Below are 25,318 nucleotides of genomic sequence, written 5' to 3' on the forward strand. Positions count from 1 at the left end.
TTTTTCAAAATAAGATTCATTGCACTAAATGTACATTGACACTTAAGTTTTTGTTTTGTTTTAAGTAGAGGATTTAATAATATGCAGTAGAAAGCACTAAACCAATTGAGATAAATGTAGAGACCGAACTTTGTATTACTGCTACTGATAGGTCTTTTGTTGCGTATTTGCGTAAAGTCATTACATCATGTTAGAGAAATGAAAATTTAACAGCCATCGTTTTATCAGTCGAGAGAGAGAGATGAGGAATCAACCCCATGTCTTCTGCTGAATCCATGTAAGTTACTAAGCAGTATACCAAATACAGAAATCTGCTAAATGCTATTGAAAGAAATTGGTTTCCTGTTAATAGTCAAACAGGAAACTGCATTAAAATAATTTAACATCTTAGATATGTTATGATTAGGTTATTGATGCATCCATTCCATGACTGATTAGTTTTTTCCATCATGATGAAAGATTTCTTTTTATAATTTTCCTTAAGAACAAACAAATAAGACACATGTTGCTACAACCATGAAGAATGCCTTCAATTTTTGAACATTTAAAGATTGAAAATTTTCCACATTATTATTCATTTCAACATTATGTCGAGGTCAGATTAGTTATGAACAATTACAAAACTTCTGTTGTTAATAACAGGACTAAGTTGAGCTGTAAAGTACCTTACACCAATGCTGATGGCATTATGTTAGAAATGCACCTTTCCGACGCCTAAATTGACATCGTCTTCTGATACTAAAATTTTATGACAGTTTATTTATAATGGTCACTGCCTTAATGTATGCAGAACATCTACTTAAGCCAATTCTTTATTAGGGAGAGACCATTTGAGTTTCCAAAGAGTTATATTATCTGAAACAAATTTATCTTGTGATGAACGAAAGAATAATTTTTTTTAACCCCAATTGGAAAGAACAATAAATTAAATGACTTGTCCCATACAGCATAAATGCAGTCAGAATTGAACTAAAGTTTGTAGCTGTTTATGTATGTATTCAGCCTTGTGACTAGGTCATTAATTTTCAAGGACTAAAGACGTGGTTCACATTTAAGTGTAAATTCACTGTTTTCTTTTAGTTGTTATTTATTTTTAAACAGAAGTGGCTGTCATCAGGAATTTAAATGTACATAGCCAAGAGGGTTGCTTTTCATGTTTAAACAGAAGTGGCTGTCATTGGTAATTTTACATGTACATAGCCAGGAGGGTTGCTTTTCATGTTTAAACAGAAGTGGCTGTCATTGGGAATTTAAATGTACATAGCCAAGAGGGTTGCTTTTCATGTTTAAACAGAAGTGGCTGTCATTGGGAATTTAAATGTACATAGCCAAGAGGGTTGCTTTTCATGTTTAAACAGAAGTGGCTGTCATTGGTAATTTAAATGTACATAGCCAAGAGGGTTGCTTTTCATGTTTTAACAGAAGTGGCTGTCATTGGGAATTTAAATGTACATAGCCAAGAGGGTTGCTTTTCATGTTTAAACAGAAGTGGCTGTCATCAAGAATTTAAATGTACATTGCGAAGAGGATTACTTTTCATGTTTAAACAGAAGTGGCTGTCATTGGGAATTTAAATGTACATTGCGAAGAGAATTACTTCTCTTGTTTAGACAAGAGGATAATTTTGTACTGTTTAAGAGAAGGTCAACTAGGTCTCATCAAGTCACTGCATAAGTTTGTACAGGTTTCTTTGAATAAAATAAAGGTGTAAACTTATTGCAAAAGGTGTCAGCATTTTGTAAGTGAAAAAAGTACAGTAGTATTAGTACAATTCCAAGTTTTAATATTATCTAAAAATTTGATTTGGAATTATATCCATTACATAATCTTCATTAGAACTAGGAAATTTGTATGATCTTCTGATAAACAGGTAGATGAATAGGCATATCTCTCTCCATAAACCTCTAAAGATCATGCTTGCAGGGGTCTTACTCAGTAAACCATGCCTATTTGATAGAGACCATGTCCATTCAACAGTGGTCATCTTCAGTGATTCCGTAAGAAAGTGTTGTGTCGAAACTATTCTCCACAAGCCACATGTGAGAAAACAGTTGCTTATCTCATTATTTTTACTCAGAAGTTTTGGATAAATATGCAGTGTATATAGAGGATATCAGCATTCTTTCACATGACTCACAAAAAGAAATTGAGTCGAGATTAATGCCTTGTTTGAGTTTTGATGTAATTTTACTTCAAATACAGTATATGTTTTGCTCAGTCCATTGTCCTTCTTTGTAACATATAGAAATTGTGCAAGTTTATTTTGACCTGCTAGTACTTGCTCAGTGGACATGCCTAGGAGAAGTACAATTTTACCAGTCTGAATTAACAAGTCATGATTTTCATAAATAATCAGTCATTGTGAAGTAATTTGATTTGTTGTTCAGAATCCCAAGAAAGCTGAAGTTCAGGCCACTCTAAACTTGTTCTTGGAGACAGCCAGCGGGGTGTACCTGCAGGTAGGTTTGACAAAGGAGATGTTAGAAGGTAACATAAAGTAACTACATCAAAATATTCCAATGATGTATCCTTGTCAGATGTCTTGAATTTTTTTTACTTTTCACTTTCACTACAATTAAAGCTTAACTTTCATTGGTGCAACAGGAGCCCTGTTTTGGGGATCCCCTTAGGAACCAAAACAATTCACAGAATTGTAATGTTAAAAGGAGGCAATCTAAACTAGCTGCCATGTAAATTAAAATTTTAATGTTTTGCTCTACTAGTCATTCCCTTCTGCTATCAACAATTTTAATGCTGATGATATTGAGGAGTGTATATGAAGGAGAAGGTAAATTTTAAAGTAAATTATGTTTCTCTGAGAATACTTAACTGATCACAAGACTGAAAAAACCCTCCCAACCACACCACTATCAGAGCATCCTTATTGGTATATCATTCAGGTTAAGAATTAGTGACGCCTGTGGAGGCATTGGAGGTAAGGGACAGGAGTTATTGTCCTTTGTCTATATGCGATCGACAGAAAAGATGACTTTCTGGGAGGTAGCTGGCTTATATTTCAGATCTTGAAGGTACTTCCTATGCAAGTGCTGAAATTGGGTGTGGCCATTGAAGATCTGGAAACCCACCCAAATGGAATTTACATCTGGTATGTGTGCCTGCACATGACATTGCTGTGTCCACATGTTGCTTCACTTCTCTACAATCATTGGTAACTGGATGCCCATTTTGTAAATGAAGACCATAGGCAGTACCTTTCAGTCATGACAAAATTGACTTTGTGGAAAGATTGCCCTCATAGTGTTGGACAGTTCAGTAGTAGTCAGTTATCTCCACAAACAAGGTTAAATCATATTACTTGATCACAGAGTTCTGGTTTGGGATTTCTTTGCTGGTGCTTCCTGCATTGAATAACTGTTCAGATAAAACAATCTGGCTAGGCATAGTGTTCTGCCTGAATCCTTAGCAAGGATGGGCAGACACTGCACACCAAGCTGTCTCCACTTATCAATCTTTTATCAGATTTTGCAGTTTGTGGCCACCTTATAGTCGATCTCTTTGCAGACAACTGGAATCGCTAGCTTCTGACCTTTGTGTCTTTGGTTTTGAAACAAGAACCCTAGGATGAGATCTAGGGTCAGGAATTTGTCACTATCAGAAGGTTATCATTCAATCCCTGTCATCACTAGATCATTTAGCTTGAATGGGAGTCAGGAATTTGTCACTATCAGAAGGTTATCATTCAATCCCTGTCATCACTAGATCATTTAGCTTGAATGGGAGTCAGGAATTTGTTACTATCAGAAGGTTATCATTCAATCCCTGTCATCACTAGCTCATTTAGCTTGAATGGGAGTCAGGAATTTGTTACTATCAGAAGGTTATCATTCAATCCCTGTCATCACTAGATCATTTAGCTTGAATGGGAGTCAGGAATTTGTTACTATCAGAAGGTTATCATTCAATCCCTGTCATCTCTAGCTCATTTAGCTTGAATGGGAGTCAGGAATTTGTTACTATCAGAAGGTTATCATTCAATCCCTGTCATCACTAGCTCATTTAGCTTGAATGGGAGTCAGGAATTTGTTACTATCAGAAGGTTATCATTCAATCCCTGTCATCACTAGATCATTTAGCTTGAATGGGAGTCAGGAATTTGTTACTATCAGAAGGTTATCATTCAATCCCTGTCATCTCTAGCTCATTTAGCTTGAATGGGAGTCAGGAATTTGTTACTATCAGAAGGTTATCATTCAATCCCTGTCATCTCTAGATCATTTAGCTTGAATGGGAGTCAGGAATTTGTTACTATCAGAAGGTTATCATTCAATCCCTGTCATCTCTAGATCATTTAGTTTGGATAGGTGCTGGGGTCATCTGTGGTCAGGAATTTGTCACTATCAGAAGCACTCTCTGTCATCACTAGACCCTTCTTAGAGATACAAAGCTCTGAGATTGAGTTTGAGTTTTTGCTATTTCTTGTAGCCATCAGAGACCTTTTTTCAAAGCAAAAAAGGGAAAGCAAGGCATTACTTTTCGGGATTTAGCTCTTTGAACGTGTGTGTGATTTGTTAGAATATTCAGGATCTCACAGGTTCATATGCCTCCTGTAAATATAATCAAATGAGATAATGGCTGCCTCTGTGAGCTTTGTTTTTTTTAAGTGTGACTGTTCTAGTCAAGATATGATTGAGACTGTTGACTTTTTGGGGATTTAGCCTTACAAAGAATTGGGCTTAATCTGGTAGGCTGAGTGGTTGTTAACCAGACATCCAACAGACCTTGTTAATGTCATTATTACCTGGTCACTGGCAAATAATTTGAAGCGTGTGCTGGATTTGCCAATAAATCAGAAAGGAAACAACATATGTTTCTGCATGCTTCATGGCAGTTTAATGGTTATGCTTCATTTGCACTACCTCCTTGTTAGACAGGGTATTGTTAAGTATATTTAATTTGTATTGTGTGTTGGCTTTTTTCCAGGATTATATGTTATGTGTATCTATAATGTGTGATTGACCTTGGTCAGTAATTGAGTTTGGAGCCTACCTGACAGAAAGCTTGTTATTTTGTAAACAGCATATTACAAACTTAATAGATATCTATGATTTTCGATTATGTATTCCAATCATTAATTACTACCAGAGGTAAACATGTTTACTTGAGCTTGAATTTAGGACATTGATGTTTCTTTGGGAATTCTTGATGTATCTGCTGTTTTAAATGTTCTTTACTGAATTTTTAGGAAGAAACCTGACCTTGTTTACAACATAGAATAATCTGGAAATGAATTTGGTGGGAAAATGACCCTCATCCTGGTTCTGTTAATGTGTCTTAAGGGTTATTTAAGAGAAAAATAAAGTGAAATTCTTTGTTCCTATTTTAACATTAGTCTTTAGAGGAGTCAATTTTAGTCATGTTTTCAGTTAATATTTGAGAGGATTTATTTATTTAAATTATTCACTGGAATAACAAAGTACTTAATATTTTTCAACTAAATCACTATTTTATTGGGAATTCATTCAAGGATATTTTGGGCTATATCATTGTGATACATCAAAACTATTGTCACATTGGCACAATTGATTCTATTGGTACGTCAGCATGTTAAATATTTGAACTTGGAACATCGCTGGAATTCATTGGGAATACTCTTTAATTTCAAACTTGTGAGAGAACCTTTAGGACTGTTTGGGATTTAATTCACAATACTGTTCTTTTTAAATTTTTACTTTATATTATAAGGATATAAATTAATTGTTGAATTTATACAAAATATGCTGCTTTTTGCTCTTTTCTGTTACTTAGTTTAAGACCTTAGAGTTGTAACAGTGTGTAATTATGATGGTATTTTGGGAAAGTTTCTTTCCAGTAGTACTTGTATTTTTGAGTTTGCCTTGGTAGAAGCTTGATGTGGCGATTACTTTGGTGTCCAGCTGTCCATCCACACTTAAATTAACAACAGTATTAAACATTATCTTTACTTACCTAAATGAAAAGTTTGCTGAACCAATAAAGGGAGTATTTTGTTCTAGTTTATGTAGTATTTAATATCTAAAAGGATTGGAGAGGTCGCAGAAGTTTAGTTCCATGCATAAATAAGTGTGGTTGGGTGGATATTCTCAGAGAAACGTAATCTATGATGATTTGATTTCTTTGTTGAAACGTTTCTCATTTCTTGCTAGGTAGGTGAGTAGGATATTATTATAAAATATTCTACTTTCCAGATATAATTTTAAGACTTGATAAATTGTGCTATGTCAATAATCTTCTGTATCATTTTGTCGCTACTGCCACTGTTAGACTCTGTTTATCTTTGATGATCTTGGGTACTCGTAGTTATTAAATATCAAAGGTTATAATGCTCAATAGTCTAGTTTTACTAGAACACATTCAGGTGTTGAGTACCATTCCCTCTTAAACCATTTTCTCAAACATAGATTGAAAGGAATTCCAATGAATGAAAAGCTTTTTTGTAATTAAAGTATGCTATTTAAAGTAGATTATATTTTTGTACAGTGAAGCAGTAGTTGTCAGAGATCTATCAAATTAAAATTTTAAATTCAGTTTTGTGATAAAAGGAATGCTATTAGTTGAATTATCTCAAAAGATTGTTTTCCCACTGTCATAAATATGAAAGACTAGTGCTGTGGACCAAAATTGATTATTCTAGTTCTCAGTTTTTTATTGTTTCCATCTTCACGGGTAAATTAAGAAACTTTACAATTGGACTGAACAAGTTATAAAGGTGATGCTGTGTATGCCATGCTATATGTTTTACTGGATCTTTTTCAGTTTCTACAGCTGCTGTGTACAACATTTAAGCTGGACTTGCCTTTCAGAAGAAAGTCATCGTGTTATGGCATATTGAAAGGTGATGAGGAAATTTATTTATTTTTTATAGCCATACTTGTGAGAAAGAGAAATTGTACAACAAATTACACAATGCTTTCTTCCTATTTGGGTAATTTTTGACTTGCTGCACCATAAAATGCCATCTATCATCCTTCTGTAATCATTTGCTTTGTTTTTGAGCTTCTTAAAAGCACTGAACAGTAATGACATAATTTCACAGGAAGTAGTTTGGCATTAAGACCTTTCAAAACTTTGTTTAAACTATATAAGTATTAAAATTTAGAACAACAATTAATATTAATTTGGCATGAGTAAATGCACCTATATAACCACATCGACTTACACTATAGGTATATATGAGCAAGGTGAGTGATCTTGATCACTTACACCTGTTGTAAACAGATTACCTTCTTGTAGTGTTTGATAAGGAAAAGGAAAGTGTACGTGTATATTGACAATTTTAAAATTAGAACAATGAAATGTTATGATTATTGTCATGTATTTTTATCATACATTGAAAAACAAATTTTTCTGTTTGCACTCTTATTTTCTCCTAAGTTCTCTCAAATGGCTGGATAGTTAGACTAACATCATGCTCTATAAAAAAAAGAAACCACCTATAATATTTACTAAAGAACAAGAACATACCTGACTTGCTTTGGCTGATGTTGACGTATTTCAGTATTTGTTTTATTTTTAAAGTCTGTCCTTACATTATCAAATTTTTTATTCCATATCCAGTGGTACAAATCATTTACAGTGAAACCTGCCATTCATGACATCAAAGGGAAGACAAAAGTTTTCTTTTGTGGACAGGTGTTCTTTATATAAAGGTTGAATAATAATCAAAAATATGAGAGAACTGCCCGAGAAATTGTGTCCTTAATCATGTGTCATTTATATGGAAGTGTTCAGTAAGGCAGCTTTCATTGTATAGCCCCTTTTCAGTAATATAATATTGAAGAACTATCATATTTAGCCAGATTTATACAGTAAAGTCCTTCCAGTGTAAATTCACAAACATCATTATATAATTATATCAGTGGTGTTAGGCTGTTTTGAAAAAAATGTGGATTTCTTATAGCATGCTTCAATAAAAAGTTTGGTTGGTGATTGTTTATTAAAGTAAACTTTTGTTTCTTATATGAAGATCTATGAAGTATTTCATATAGCCAGTCCTGTATACTGATACGCCAATAAATTCATAACAGGTCAGATATATAAAAAAAATTCCAGCATAATATTTATTCAAAAATACATTGGCAGTCAAAAAAATGGAGTCAGTTGGATTTTAGGTAGGACTGCAGGGTTATAAAAGACACAAAATTTGTTAGCTGTACTTGTCATAGAGCAAGAAAGCTTATGGGTTGGACATTGGTACAGGTTGGTTAATGCTACTCATCCTAAGCTACTCAGAGGATTGCCATGATACTTGATGCACATTCATCCCAATATTTAGTTGGTCCTAAATCAAAATGATGCCACTCAGATATCCGATATGGCCACCACAGAAAACTTGTGATGTCTGGTTGGTCATAAATGAAAATGGTGGCCATCTGATGTCCTGTATGGTTGTCATGGCAGCCATCATGAATATCTTGTTATCACTTTTCCTTCTGAATGGATAGTAATATTGACATGAGGTTTTCACCTCAAAAAATCTTACAGTGTCTGATTAGTCCAAAAATGGTTCTATACAGACATCCAATGTGGCCACCACTGTGGTGTTCTTGAAAATCGTATTATTACTACTTCTCCAGAGTTGATGGTCAAATGAACATGGGGATTTCATTAAAAAATTTTATGTAATGTTAAGTTGGTCCTAAATGAATTTGGTGTCAATCTGAGAATATGTGCTCATTTTTCAGAGATTATTTCAATAGATAAAAAGAAGAAATGGTTTTATCTTGAATTCATGAAAATAATTTTTGTTCCAGTAGAGCATCAGTCCCATTGAGGGACTCTTGCTTTACTTGGCTTTATGGAGTCCCTTACTTGTTTGATAGTGAGCATTAACGTTCTTTGATCAAAGGTTGGATTTTTATGAGCAGTAAAGTAGGTTTTCATGAATCAGGGATGGTCCTGGCTTTTAAAAATTTGTCGCCCAAAAAACACCAACCTCAGTATTTTGTCGCCAATTTTCAAAAAATGTGGCCAGACCAAGTAGTGAATATTTTTCAAAGTCTATTAATGTAATAGGCAATGAAAATTGAAAAAGATGGGATCGTTATTACTTTATTGACAACAAGCAATATAGCCATAATATAACAAAATAAATCATTACATGACTGTTTTGCACTAAAAAATTATGATTATTTAGTGAAAACAATGCTTAAATTTGCCACAAAAAACTTCGTGATGGTAGGTCCCAATCTGCATGTATTCGGATTCAATCTCCCAACTTGGTTTTGAAAAAATTTATTTTTTGCATGCACGCTAGAATAACTGTACGGTATTAACAAAATTTATTCAACGACTATTTGAATTCTTTGGAAATCTTTCTGTACATTTGAAATTTCAACACATAAGGGGCATTTATCGTTGGAATGTATTCGGATTTCTTGGAACTATTGTAATTGAAAAGACGTTTAGGAAATAGGAATTCATTCACCATGCTGTAAGTTAATTTAATTCTTTCACTCCTGTATTTTGAGAAATTATTTTCAATTATGCAAAACTTGTTTGTTTTGTTATTTCTTGTTGCGTATTTTAAGTCCCTGGATTTGTAACATGGTATTGATGGCAAAAGAAAAAGATCAATGAGCAAAATTAACATATATTACTTACCCTGCCTGGATTCATGTTTGGTGACACACTCCTTCAAAATATCACAACTAGTTGTAAATAAATTGACGACTTGTGCCTTGATACGTATATCACAGAACATCTGCTTTAACTTTGTATCATATCTCAGCCATGGACATGCTAGTTGAAATTTTTGGGAACTTTTGACCCGTTCATCATGATGTAGTGTTGCACTTGAAGCATTACTACCATCACTACATGTAGATGATGTTGGACTGTCAGGTTTAATATCAGGTTCAGTGACTGTCTTGTCTGATGAATTTGCATTAAATCCAAATGCTGTTAATTTTGTTAACTTACTCTTAGGATGAGACAATGAACATGCAACGGTAAACTTTTGTTTACCCATGATAAAGTTGCACTGTTGACAGTATATAATTCTGATTTTTTCCATTTGCTTTGTATTTATACACAGCAATTGGTCCTTCAAAAATGATCAGTTTTCTCTGAAGTTTCAGCAAAACTATATTATTGGTACATTTAGAAAAACAACAGAAGGATTAGCCATCATTCAGTTAATTGTAGCTGTTTCTGTTCGCGTCTTCAGAGGCAGGTCAATTGTAGGTATAGTCCAGTAACATGACTGTGTGTATCACAGCATACAGTACTTAGGCCAGATGTCAACATAAGCAGATGTAACAGTGCACTGTAAGGATGGGTTTGTCAATACAAACAAAATATTTGTTTATGTAACAGGTTCCAGTGCATTGTGCATCCAAGTTTGTGGCTTCCTTTCGTGGTCCATTTGAATGTCTCCACTCCAAATCCATGATTGTATGTACAAATTAAACAGCCAAAAAGGTTGTCACCAAAATAATCGCCAGATGGTATATTTTGTTGCCAATAAGGGAGAAAAAAATCACAATTGACGAAGCCCAGGACGATTCCTGCCATGATCTTGATAAAATATCTTCCAGTTTTGAGGAGGTTTCAGTAAATGGCAAAATTATTAGGCCATTTAGAATTTGATTTTTTTTTATGTAATACTTATGCAAACTCTACTTCAGCCAATTGTAAATTTAGATGGGTTTTGATTGGTATTTTTATCCAGTATATAAATAAATCCCCAGAATTATTGAATATGACTTTTTCTATTACAGAGAAGAATTTCCTGAAACTTAAAATTACACCACCGAAGAAAAGTTCCTGTCTCTACATCTGTCAACATTGCCTTGTACACCTTGGGGATATAGGTAGAGTATTCATTTCAGAAATGGAAAATGTTTGGCCCAATTGCCCCTTTCAGGTCAAAAAGTGGATTCATTTAGAAAAAAAGCAGCAACCACAGATGCCCTTAAACTGTATCTTTTTATTTAATAAATTCAAATGCATTCCTATTGTCATGGGTACTCTGGTCATGTATTTATTAATTTCTGTAATAAATTTTCACTTTTTCAGCACTGAATTTATTTAATCAAGTCATTGTGAAGTCCAACTACAGCATGGTTTCTGGTTTTCTTGACTGTTCCGTAAGCTTATGATGTGCTCATTTCAGTCAAAATCAAGTGCAATGAATTTTATTTTTATGTTTTTGGAGTTGTTATGCTCCTTGTGGGAGTCATGGAGGGAACTTTCTTATGCCAAAGATGAAAGGCACAGCCTAGAATGAATCCTATTGATAAATTCCGGCACTCTCATTCTCATTCTTATCAGTTCGGATATACATTTAAAAAATGGGATAGTGACACTCTTTATCACTAGTTTGATGGACTTCACCTTGACTGTGTTCATGATCTTTTTGAAACTCAGCAGTCAAGAAATATTTCCATTCTGGGTAAGGCTGATCCATTTTAGTTTATCTGGGATGGGTGTATTGTCACTTTTCTTGCTCTTTAAAAAAAAAAAAAAAGACCTGGCATCCACCCTGCCATAGTAAATTATGATGGAATATGCTGTAGTAGTTGAGCAAATATTGTATAAGAAATTCTTGTTTTAATACTTAGAAGTTTGGATAAATAAAGGCTGGGTTCTTGAGGTCTTACTGTATTTATAAACAGGCTGGGTTCTTGGGTTCTTACTATATTTATAAACAAGCTGGGTTCTTGAGGTCTTACTATATTTATAAACAGGCTGGGTTCTTGAGGTCTTACTATATTTATAAACAGGCTGGGTTCTTGAGGTCTTACTATATTATAAACAGGCTGGATTCTTTAGGTTTTACTGTAGTCAATTTTTTAAACAGATCATGCATGTGCATTTTTGTATATAAACAAATATGTTCCAAAACTTTTGTTGTAAATGTAGTTTACACAGTATATTAACATAATATTTAAATCCCTATTTTTTTTTGAATTCTTTAAAAATAAATGGAAATATGTAAAATATTGTCGGTTTTGTTTACAATACATAGTTACACTTAAATTTAATTTCAGCTCGCTATCGACAGCAGATTGAACAGGCCCAGACTTATTACTGGCATGCTGCAAACCTTGTCCCCTCAAATGGTAAGAAAACTTTGCTTTCACATTCGACTTTAAACTAGAATGGCATTATGTTTTCTTATCTAAAGTCAGTCTCGAAATATATTTTCAGAATAAATTACATTTCCCTAGATATTTATTTAAATTTGAACAAATTTATATCCTTATGTTCAGTCTAGTAGGAAAAGCTATAATCTGTTTTGATTATTATCACAGATTTTATCACCAAGTACAAAAGTGGTAATTGATTTTAACTGACTTGCAGTGTCTGGTGCCAGTGGAGTTAGGTTTCTTGGCTGTGGTAATGTGTTTGAATTCTGACCTTACTCTAATGTTCCATGTGAAGAGTTCTTCCATATTTATCTAGAACGACAAGATTTCGTCCGATGCAATACTTGATCATAATACATATAGAGTTCATCCATTACGTCACAAGTTCAGTCCTACCAAACTGAAAACGCATTCACCAGTCTTTTGCCTTGTTTTGGTAACAAAAGTGCTTTAAGGTCATCTGCTTGCCGAGGCATATGTCAGGTGGCAGTGGTCTCCCCTTTGATAGAGGGATTGGCAGTAAATTCTGTCATTTGCTAGTAACTACTTCCTTTTCAGCCAGGTTAGCATGTTTTTATGAAGGGCTTACAAATACCAAATCACATTGTCTCATTGCATCAGTTGAGTGGATTCCAGGCAGGTTATTCATCATGGGGATGTATTCTCTGTTCTTAGCTTACCAGACCATAATGCTGACTGAGTTTATGGTGTGTCCTTAATTCCTTGTGCATTGTCAGTATTTTCATCTTCTCCAAAACTGCTCAACAGAATGTAACCAAATTGTACAAGTGACTTATCATATTGTAAGCTTTTTTTACAGATGATGCCATTCCACCATTAGGTATAATCCTGATTAATGAAATTGCTTAATAAAATATTAAACATTTTATATAAAACTGTCGAAGAGAATTTGGCCAGATTTGACAGAAAATGTCATGGCATCGATTCCCCTGTTATTTCAACATTAGGAAACAAACTCTGCAGGCTTTTAAATCCAGTGCTTCCAGAAGGATGTAAAGTTGTTTTTGTACTCTCTGTATATGATATAGACAAAGGGAAAACCTGTTTATATTAACTCCCATTTTCACCACTAGGTGGCTACCTATATACCACATGTTATCTACTTTAAGCTTTTACTGCAGTATGAGTATGCATCACCTCTCAAAATCTGTCAAGATGATTTTTAATTTATCTATCCAGACATAGACCCTGTACCGTATTATTAGTTAGGATTACTTCAAAATATGGTTACTTTAATTATGAATTTTCTTTGTTGTCACATGTGGTTTTGGTTTTTCTCACATTTTGTATGTTTTACTTGCAAGCATGGGTTGTATTGCTTATTTTAATAAAGTGTTGTTATTGATATAGTTAACACTGTTGGGTTGTTATTTCTCATTATTTTGTCATTGTCATTTTTCTTTCACTTGTTGACTAAATGTTCTAAATATACAGAACTTTTAAGCTCAGTTAGAACACTGTGTTGTTAGAGGGAACGTGGTCCATGGTGTTGCAGAAAAGTTAAAAGGGGAGAAAGAGAGATAGCTAAAGTCCAGAATCCACACGCACTGAAATTAAAAGTCTCCATCCATACTGGTGCTGAAAAATGGTGTTAAACCTTACAACAACAACAACAAAAATCCCTTTATAATTAATCTATTTTGCCATCCAGGCAGATGTGTAGCCGACATTCCAGCCAACTTTCCATCCCTCCCTCCCTCCATCCATCCATCACAACTGATGTTGATAGTGTAGCTGGTGGATAGGTAGTGGACAATAGCACTTCTTTCATGCCACTACAAATTGTATATGTGGACTTGGAAACTATGGACACAGACGGCTCCACAGTGGTCACAGCAAAAACCTTAGTCAGTTGACTCACTCCAATCCCACAGAAGAATGGATGGAATTCAGCTTTAAAGTAATGGTTGAAGCGATTTTTGTTGTCTGACTTTGCACCACATCCTGTAAGCCAGGCCTATAATGTTAAGGCCTTTGTAGACAGTGAGGAGGGCAATGTAGACAGGCCTGTAATGTCAGGGCCTCTGTAGACAGGGAGGAGGGTGATGGAGCCAGGCCTGTAATGTCAAGGCCTCTCTAGACAGTTGGGGTATGGAGCCAGGCCTGTAATGTCAAGGCCTTGTAAATATTGAGGATGAGGATGGAGCCAATCCTGTAATATCAAAGCCATTGCAGGCATTGAGGATGAGGACAGGTCTGTAAAGTCAAGACCTTTGTAGACACTGAGGATGAGGACAGGTCTGTAAAGTCAAGACCTTTGTAGACATTGAGGATGAGGACAAGTCTGTAATGTCAAGGCCTTTGTAGACATTGAGGATGAGGATGGAGCCAAGTCTGTAAGACCTTTGGAGACACTGAGGAAGAGAGTGGAACCAAGCCTGTAATATCAAAGCCTTTGTAGACATTGAAGCTGACGATAGGTCTGTAATGTTGAGACCTTCATAGACTGATAATGATGCCAGGCCTGTTATGTCATGGTCTTTGTAGACATTGAGGATGTACTGCTGCAGTTAGCAAGAATGAATAAAGTCTCCATGTGTTAGACAAAATCTGAGACCTGGGATATTCCAGGGCCTTCTCTTTTGTCAAACCAGTTTCCAGCATCTTTCTTGTCCTTTTAGTATTAAACACACTCAGACATATACAGTGCAGACATTTGGAGCTTAGATAGAATATTGACACCATGAAGATGACCACCTCACAGTGCTGCAAGGTTGATCACCACATTTTTCATAACTCAGAATTGCATGGAAACTTGTTGGCAAATTCACTGATGCTCAACGTGGTGTCCCTAGCAAATTTTCATCTTGCTGAAAATACTGGCAGTGAGCATGCATTAGATGCAAGGCCAAGAGGATGAACAGGTCTGCATGTCACTCCATGGGCATGGCCATGATGGTTTCTTCCAACCTAGATTTAGTGAGATATGATGAAGGAAACCTACTCTGCTCTGGAATTGGGAAGGGTGCTGAAGAGAGTTCATGGACCAAACTCTCCTGATTTTTATTCCAGGCTTTTATGCCAAAAACCATTAGTAAGTTCAGAATTGTGATAAGTCTCAACTGGCTCAACTAATGCAATGCCATGCCAAAGTTAAGAATGGAGATTGAATGGTCATTAATGCTTTTCATTACATTGTGTGAGCTTGCAATCAGTTTCAATCTTGCCAGTGCATACTTTTATATGCTATCTATCTATCCAGATTTGTTTTAAGTCCTTCAGTTTCCATTCCAAGTAACAATGTAATACTAATTCAGTCTCTTTCTCAACTCATGGGAATTTACAAAGATTATTGACTACAGCGTATCTGGACAACATGTATCAAAAATATATAACTTCAGTTTTATTGCAGGTTATGAACAACTTTTTCTTCCTTTTTCCCCATATGGGACTTTCTGATGAAATGGGAGATATCAGATTTTAATCTCTCCCAGGGTGCCAAGTGGTCTTACATCTCAACTCTATATGCATGAGGTTGAGTCTAGGCTTGACCAACATGACAAAATGAGAGAGGTGGCCAGTAGCTTCCAATGAGTTGGTGATTCTTTCCAGGTTCTTCCTCCATTATGTATAAGTAGTCCTGCATCGAAAAATGTCATTAAACCCCACAAAACTAAACCAAACCACTCTCACTCAGAATTTTGCTTCTCTGGGTATGAAATATTTAACAATCTCAGTATCATTTATCGTCCATCTTAATATAGAATTACTGATTCATCTCAGCCTTAATATTTTCCCCAAGTGCATTGCATGAATTGCTTGACTTTCAAAGTCAGTCCTTGTCAAGACAACTGTTTCATCAACTTGTCCATCTTCTCCATTTAGAGATAGACTTGCTTCATCTCAGCTACCTCTTCTTGGATAACATCTTCCCACTTTTAAGAATAATCCCTCAAATTCTTCATAGGGTCAGGACTTCTACAACGTGGCTCATTATGACAAGACTGTCTCCCATCTTCCTCATGGATAAAATAGCTTAGTTAAACAATCTCCTCAGCCTGTTGATAAATGCCTCAGTTTGTAACCATTTCTTCTGTAAAAAGGCAAAAAAATATTTCCGTAACTACCATTGCAAAGTGGGTTATTGTATCAAAAGAGCTTATTAGTCATACTGAGTGAGATCGTTACTTTCATGAGAAACAACATTCATGATGTTTAGGCCATTGCTGCATCTTGGGAAAACAAAAGTATGGATATTTGAACCCACCTTCAGTTTGTTCTGCTGTTGTTCGATGTCACACCCTAATAATGTTATCTATGCATTAGCTTAGAGTGTGCCAGTTCAGCAAGCAGTGGATGACCCTACTGAAAACAGGTGGTATGTTAACTATGACAGTTATGGGGCCATCAGCCTTCTTCTGGGCTTGAAATGTTAACATTGTAATAATAACAGGTGCTGCTGTATATCTGCTATTGAAAGGTAGTTTCGGAGTGTAAAACTAAGTTTGATTATGTTATACATACCTGTTGCCTGTTATTATTACCAAATTCCATCCTTCCTCCCTGCACATGTCTTCTTTCAGTCTTGGTGCAAGTGAAAGAAAAACATTGCTCCAAATGCTTAGGAGTCAGACTGGGACTGAGTTTGTTTTTTATACTTGCTGAAGGAATTCACCTGGGACTAACAATATCTATTATATAATTGAAATTCTATTTGTTTAAGTTGTGTAATTAATGAACACTCACTTAAGGTCTGCTGTTTGTTTCAGGTCAGCCATATAATCAGTTAGCCATTTTGGAGGCTGCCAAGGGGAACAAGCTTTCAACTGTTTTCTATTACATTAGAAGTTTAGCTGTCAAGGTCCCCTTTCCAGTGGCTGCTACCAACCTGGAAAAGCTATATTCAAAACTGGCCAAGGACACGTAAGTTCAGTTGATTCAAAGGCTGTGGTATTTCAAGCCTAGAGTGAACCAAAATGAGCATATGTCCATGTTGTATTCAAACATGTTCATCTGTAAATTGTTGCATTTTCCTAATTAAGCCATTTAAAGGCTGAAATGTTCCATTTACCAAATACTGTATTATCAGTTATTTTTTATGGTGGTTATAAAAAAAAAACATTTTTGTAGGTACTTAGTAATTTTTCTTGTCAGTGTTTGCATATTTGTAGGTATTTAATAATATGAATTAACCTTCATAAATAACGCAAATAAGAAATACAAAATAAAACTAACTATGATGACAACAAACAGCATTTGCTTCATTGGTTAAAACAATGCTACCAACTGGATGAGCACAAATCAACACGTCAAGATCAATCACTCCACATTAAGGGGAGCTGATGCATTCAGCAACACTAAGCTAATCCGTTACGAAAGTACATCTCTTCTTAAAGCACTGCCCATAAAGTTGTACCATTAATTTTTCATGATCATGGCATTAACACTGACTTCAGAGAGGTAAAATTCAACTTGGATCTTCATCGGTCACATGTGGACCAAAGATTTGACCCTTGCTCAATGCAGTTAGTAAACATTTGATGTGCTTAGAGCCTATCAGAGCGTGAAGATGCTAACTAAATTGAAATACAATGGAATAACTCCTTCGTTTGAATCTGCGTCATTGTGCAAGCCAACTTAGCCATTAGACTTTACATAATGCTTTATCAATCAAGCAGATTAATGATGAATGTGTAATTGAGACTCCCATGAAAATATGTGAAACTTTGGACCTAACTATCCATGGATTTGAGAATGTTGAACTTGTTTAATTCAACAATGTCATGATTTTGGTCCTTGAGTGTTGTGAAATGGCCTTGGAAAAAGTCCTGGAATTTATGTTTGTTAAGTCTGCAGGAACCCTTTTCATCAAATGTAGATAATATATACAAACTACCATATATACTCGCCTATAAGCTACATACAAACTAGATAAGCCCTGAAGCAGTTTTTGTCATAACTCAAGTCAATCAACAACGGGTGAGATGCTCTTCCATTTAGGAAGATTTTAGCCATCTGATTGATTTTAGGCCCACACTGACTTTGCGTCATAAAGCAATGCAACAGTATCGTAGCTCACTTGATCATAAGAGGCTTATGGTATAGCCCCTTGTCCATTGTATGTGATTCATCATGTGTGGTGCATCTGTTTATCAACAATTGCTGTTTGCCATTCTGGAGTTAATATTTCTGACTTGATTGCAATCAGACTTGGAATATGGGTTTATTTTATATCATCCAAGTCTCAGACAAATTTGATAATTGATGAGAATCATGGGTTTTAATGAGGCAGTTTTGTATTTGATTGGTTAGCTTGAGGCTATATTTCTAATCTGATTTTGATTAAACTTGGAATATATGCTTATATTATTATGGTCTTGAACACGTTTGATAACAAGTGATATACATGAATACTAATGAGGTGATCATGAACCTGATTTGTAGGGCTTGCTAGGCTCTGACCATTTAATTTTTTTTGGAGGAGGGGTCATGGGATTTCTTTCCAACCAGGATTATTTTTTTTTTATCAGTTGATAAAGTTTTTTTAGCTCTGCTGGTAATAGAAAGTCTTATGGGCTGGCCTGTTGTCTGTCGTCATTTCATCAGGTAGCAAGTTTATCATTGCTACTCATTCTGAACTACTTTTTGACGGATTGCCATGGAACTTTACACTTACATTCATCCCATGGTCGAGTTGGTCCTAAATGAGAATGGTACTGCTTAGATGCAATGGCCATCTTGAAAATCTTGTTAACTCTACTCCTTCAGAATAGAAAATCACACTGACACAGGGTTTTCACTGCAAGACCTTGTAATGTCTGGTAGGTCCTCAGTGAAAATGGTGATGCTTGGACATCAAAAATGGCTGCTGTAGTAGCCATCTGGAATATAATGATATCACTACTACTCCTGTATGGAAAGTCATGTTTACATGGGTGTTTTTTTTGCTAGAAGACATATTGTAATACCTGGTCCTGAATGATAATGGTGCTGGAGAAGAAGCAGTCTGAGTCTAAGAAAAGAAAGCATGTTCTTGATGACATTGAAGGTCAGAAAAGGAGAATGTGATTTGTGTTTGTGATTTAGGTTTTTAATGTAGCTTTAACAATTTTTCAGTCATATTGCTACGATGTCTGCAGTGTGACAGTTTATAGTGATGCCTAGCACTGGGGCATCATGCTGCAGACATGTAGCATGATGTCCAACCCAGTCACATTATCCTGACACCAGGACGACCAATCCTAACACTAACCTCTTAATGCTGAGCGCCAAGCGAGGCAGCCGTTAGTACCATTTTTGTAAGTCTTTGGTATGACTCAGCGGGGGTTCGAACCCGCGAACTCCCGCATCCGAGGCAGACGCTCTAACCACTAGGCCACCAGAGCGGTCAGAAAAGGAGAAAGAAGCAGGCCAGATTAGATTATGAAATATTTGTGAAGAAAGCAGATGAACTGTCTTTAAAAGCAGAAAAGATACTAAAGTGGCAGCGTCTTGCACATGCCAATGCTAATAGAAAGGGAGCTGAGGAGAAACTTTGAATTTATGAAGGTCTTTGCAATAAGTTAGATGATAAGATCAAGAAGAGAAATTAAGTACAGATCAAAATTATGTAAATAAACTTTTTGTTTTACTTTTTGTTTATTGTGCTTATGTTAGTGAACTTTATTGGGAGAAGAAAATGCAGTTTTATGAGCCACAAGTTAGTTTAAAGAATGTTCCCAATGTAGATATCTATGGCAACTTTAGATGTAAGGCTTCTTGAAAATCAAAATAAAGTCCATGAAAAGCCCTTGAAAATTCTTTGACTGTGGTCATATTTTGACTGTATGAAACCAGAAAGGGAAGAACTTCTTAACCATTACCTTCACTTACCAGTGTTTGAGATCTGCATTCAAATGCAGTGTTTCAGTGTGAAACATGTATTAAAGTTATTTATGGCATGCACTGTCAAGATGCTTGAGCTTCTATGTTCGACATTTAGCGGTACAGAGAAGACAAATGAATCAGGTGGTATAACCCTGACAACTGCCATACTCCATACACCTCCTTGTAGTTGTAATTTCATGGCTTTCACTGGATTTGCCTGGAATTGTTCTTGGCAAGAAAATGTCATTAGTTTCTTTTCACCTTTATGTTGATGTCACATTTCACATGACCCTAGGTTGTGCTGTCTTTACATTTTGGTAACAGTTTTATCCTTAATATAGGGACTCCAGCTGTATTCCCTTCAAAGAGTGTCAGTTTTATTCTTCATATAATGAATCCAGCTGTATTCCCTTCAAAGGATGTCAATTTTATCCTACATATAGGGGCTCCAGCTGTATTCCCTTCAAAGGATGTCAGTTTTATTCTACATATAGGGACTCCAGCTGTATTCCCTTCAAAGTGTGTCAGTTTTATTCTACATATAGGGACTCCAGCTGTATTCCTTTCAAAGGGTGTCAGTTTTGTTTTACATATAGGGACTCTAGCTGTATTCCCTTCAAAGGGTGTCAGTTTTATCCTACATATAGGGACTCCAGCTGTATTCCCTTTAAAGGGCATCAGTGGTGGAGGATGGATGCTCATGAATGTCCCCATCCTATTACTTTTTCTCCTAATTTTAATGTGATCAGGTAATTTATTCCCCAAAAAAAGGGAAATTTTATAGTAAATATTAATTCTCTGAGAATATTTACATCACTATGAAACCATCCCATACCTTCACACGAATGTAAGCATCCATATTGATAGTTTATTTACATTACTATAAAACTATCCCATACCTTCACACAAATGTGAGTATTCCCAAATATATTTCACACAAGCTTAAACTGAATAATGTCTGGGTTATCGGTTGTCACCTAGCAATGCAAGAGTAGATAATCAAGTAGATTTGTCAGTGTGATGTATGGACACGAAAGACTATATTTTGCATCCTTCTGTGAGGGCTGACATAGTGTATTTCCTAACTTTAATATGATCAGGTAAGAATTCTCGGAGATACCTAATTTACTATCTAGTCAAGATATTTGTATGTCTTTACAACTGCAAAACAGAACAGATCATTCTTTTTATGACAAATATTCCTGGTCAAATGCAAGTAGCTTATGAGACCGTCACAAATACTTATTTAATTTAAATGTGACATTACAAAAATTAAGCAGATCAAAGGTAGGAATCTCATCTTTGATCTGAATATAAGCAGTTCAGATGGTGGTTCAGATATCATGTTTGAGAAATGAGAATGTATCTGTGGCAATAAACAACACTTTCCATTCATAATCAGGTTGAAGATAGGTGTTATTGGCATATAACAATTGTAGAGTGTTCGGAAGTATTGGAAAAACATATTGGTAACTTTACAAGTACACATTAGTATCCAGCCATGGATTGTTACAGCTTTATGTTTTAATATCTTCATTGATTTCAGGCCAGAGTTCAAAGGCAAACTGTCTGTGAGTGAGATGATTACTGGCTTCCTTCAGTTCCATGCACTTGTTCATCTGTGCACAGGTAATGTAGTCCGAGCTCTTTAGGGATAGCTAATTGAACATAGAATAAGTATCAAATATCAGTCTCATTTCATTGATAAATAACCCAGTTAAAGTTTAAGTTTCTAATGTTTCATCGCATATACTTACTTTGCTTCAGAAGAGGTCAGGGTCATTTATGTGGAACCGTTCAAGGAAACACAATTTATAAAATAATTTCCAATTTAAATCATGATTTTTCAGTCCCATGTCTTAATGTTATTATCAAGTGGTGAGATAAATCGGAAGAGGCCAGTAGTTTTACACCTGTGTGGTAGACAGTTGGACAGTCCTAATCTCTACACATGCTTTAGTATTTAAATACCACTACTAGCAGCAAAAACCACTTGAGTAGACATATGAAATTTTATAGACCTATTTGTTGTTTGAGTGACATATGAAATTGTCTACACCTATTTGTTCGTGTTCAGAGGTGATCTGACTATATTTTAATACCATCACTGCATTCTTTCAATCTTGTTTTTACACTTAGTTAAACTTTTTGGACTTTTTTAATGAAAATCTTGACAGCCTAATTAAGCATAAACCACTTTGGGTCGACTGAAATTTGGTATGCATCTTTGTATGCTTGATGGAGAGATTTTCGTGCACTTATAGCATCACAAAAAAATTGTATTTTTTTAATTGGTCTGTAACAATTGTGCATGTTTTATAAACACAAATATACTTTTAAAATGGATCAGTCTACTTCAGTTTAATGATCTGTCATGCACATTAGATCTTTTAATTGTTTTTATAAGCTGCGATATTGAATATGACACATCTTTGAAGAGATGGTGCATGCTTACATCATGATAGGTCAAGGTCACAAGTAAATGGAATCCCATGCTGTCATTGGTCAAAAGTACTCAGTTGTCTCCTGGTTTTCTTTCAACCAGTCATGGAGCAGAAGAGATATGGGATGGCCTTTTGTCTGTCTGTAGCACAAGTTTGTTTTTGCTTCTCCTTATAAACTACTTGGACAGTTGCCATGAAAATTGACAAACATTCATTCCAAGGTGTAATTTGTCTTGAATGAAACTGGTGCTGGTCAAACATCCAATATGGCCATCAGAAAAGTCATCTTGGAAAATCTTACCACTACATCTCCTGATAGGAGAGTTATATCAGCATGGGGTTTTTCACCAAAAGACTTAATTATATATTTAGTTAGTTCTGAATGAAATGGTGCTGCTTTGACCTCAGATATGGTGGCTATATTGAAAATATTATTTATTTCCTCTCCTCCTAAATGGATAGATATATCAACTTTAAGTTTTCACCAAAAGATTTTCAAAGATGTTTAATTTGTCAGAAATAAGAAGTGCCAATCTTAAATCTGACTTGACTGCTTCCATGGCAACACTCTCTAATCTTGCTATTGTTACTCGTAAATGAAAAGTCAAATCAACATGGATTTTTACAAGAAGGCTTCTTCTGATATCTAATCTTGATGGTCTTAAATGACAATGATGTTAGTTTTTTTCTATTATGACTGCTGCTCCTTATATTGACATGGGTGTTTTAGCAAAGACTTCTAAGACCTACTAATGATGTCTATTTGGTCCTAAGTGAAAATGGTGCTGATCTCACATCTATCACTGCAGCAGCCAGTTTGAAATTGTTGTTATTACACAAGGATACAGAGATGCTCCTAGGGCACATGAACACGTGATTGACACAAAATTTGTCTGAAATCATGCACTTGGAAAGCTGAGAATTTCTGAAAATCCTGGGAGCATCTCTGAGGCTATTGGATTGTTTCAACACACAGCAGTTAAAAAGAACAAATATCATCTTGTTTTCATGGAACTTCTTTATAGACGGTAGAGGGACTCTTGTTTCATTAATCACACTAGCCATAATGGTGGTTAGATGGTATATTTTTATAAGTGTTTCTTTTGTCATATCAGTTTCTGAGGATAATGTATTGGCTGTTTTCTTTTTAATGTTATAGTTTTTCTTATTATCCAGATGATTTCCACTGTTACAATATCATCTTGTGTTGATAGTATAACATAAAAGAATTCTCTAAAGATCAATGTGATATAGAAAAAATGTTTCTCTGTGTGTGTGTATATATGTGTGTGTGTGTGTGTGTGTATATATATATATATATATATATATATATATGAAAGATCTTTCAATTTAGAAACATTATTGGTATACATATATCCCCAATTAAATCTATATTTTGCATGCAGCAACAAGCAGCACAAGATTTACCATATATATTGGGACACAATAAAATGATTATATTTTTTCCTGTCCCAGAACTTGTGAAACTTCTTTCACTTAGGTCATATGTCCCAAGACTTAAGAAACAAAATAAATTTGTATTTAATTTGTGCGCCCACCCTCAATCGCACATTCCAATAAAATAGATAAACAAAATGCTTATCTGATAATAAAAAGAAAGAAACCTTGTATTATCATTTATTCCTTTTTATTCCTCATGAGCATTAAAGGGTAAAATATATCTACAAACTCTGTATTCCAGTATGTAGTGTAGGCTTCCATACTGCAACGTTTTTTCGCCTATGTCCAGTAACACATGATACATTGTTCATTGACATGACCATTGAAACAAATCATGTTTGGTATAGCTCATTGGTTTGAATATGTTATCTGACTGAAAACTGGATCCAACAAAATCACAGATGAGAGGGAAATAATCAACTGATATCTTGAAGACAAAAGCCATTCACACATGATATGGTGTTAGGTGCAAAATAACCAAAATTGAATTATATCCAGGTCAACTATAGGACAGTATCTTGCAAATAAAAACCATTAATTGAAAACACATTCACTTGAGTGCAAGCGACAATCTTTTTACTAGCACGGGTTACAAGAGTATCATTAAAGCAAGTTATTGCTGTGTATACTATTTACTCACAGACATCATTGCCCGTTTGAATTAATTATAACTACAGATGCCAAGCACATACAAGCCTGGGTGGTGATTAAACACAACTGGCAGTGAGCAGTAAACTCATTATTTGAACTTACCAACAGGACATCAAAGACAGGTTAATTTTATTACAAAGCAAGCCGACTTTTGATACTTTGAAGCTGGTTTTCCACTTTTTTTTTAAAGGAAATCAATTAAAAGGCTATTATATTGCAAAGCAAGCTGACTTTGGATTCTTGTAAGTGTGCCAAATATTTGGGGGGGAGGAGGGGTTGAATATACAAAGACAGCTGAGATACGGAAGCTAACTTTGATTCCTTTTCACTGGTATTCATGGGAATTTTGAAAATAAAAGAATGGAACAGTTTCTAAAGTGACACAATATGGTGCTTCATGCATGGACATGGATGACCCAGCATCGCCTAGAAGATTTGGAGAAAATAAAATAATTTGATGAATTCGTGAAGGCCAGAAGAGAAGCAGACGATAAACAGACAATATGATCATTAACATGGATGAAATTCTAGTGTACTTTGATCTCATTCCTGGACAGACTGATGATAAGATGGGATTCAGAAGTGTGAGAATTAGCACAACTGGTGCAGATTTGAAAAAATCTGACGTTAGTCCATGCTGCTTCTGTTTAAGGTGATGTGTTGCCTCTAACGATAATTTTTCATGGTATGAGAAAGCTAAAATAAATACTCATGCACTGTAAGAATGGATCGTACATGTGCAGGAGAAGAGTTGTGTGGATAAGATCATACTGCAGTGGATTAAAGAGTTTTATCTCGAGTACATTTTTATATTTTTCAGAATAAAATTTCAGTTGGTGTGCATTT

At 35.1% G+C, this 25,318-nt stretch overlaps 1 protein-coding gene across 3 annotated transcripts in view; it reads left to right on the top strand.

Moving 5' to 3' along the window:
- The window catches only part of LOC149778472 (uncharacterized), a 95,600-nt gene that overhangs the window by 15,057 nt on the left and 55,225 nt on the right, over positions 1 to 25,318 (top strand). For all 3 annotated transcript variants that reach the window (XM_089939332.1, XM_089939333.1, XM_089939334.1), the window contains exons 5-10: positions 2,388 to 2,459; positions 6,754 to 6,832; positions 10,719 to 10,811; positions 11,991 to 12,062; positions 16,820 to 16,973; positions 21,463 to 21,545. In XM_089939332.1, the coding sequence (XP_089795458.1) occupies positions 2,388 to 2,459; positions 6,754 to 6,832; positions 10,719 to 10,811; positions 11,991 to 12,062; positions 16,820 to 16,973; positions 21,463 to 21,545 (553 nt within the window). The remainder of the gene's footprint in view (positions 1 to 2,387; positions 2,460 to 6,753; positions 6,833 to 10,718; positions 10,812 to 11,990; positions 12,063 to 16,819; positions 16,974 to 21,462; positions 21,546 to 25,318) is intronic.

The sequence above is a fragment of the Sinohyriopsis cumingii genome, chromosome 17 (genome assembly GCF_028554795.1).
Source record: "Sinohyriopsis cumingii isolate HCF-2022 chromosome 17, ASM2855479v2, whole genome shotgun sequence".
In the NCBI taxonomy this organism is placed as follows: Eukaryota; Metazoa; Mollusca; class Bivalvia; order Unionida; family Unionidae; genus Sinohyriopsis; species Sinohyriopsis cumingii.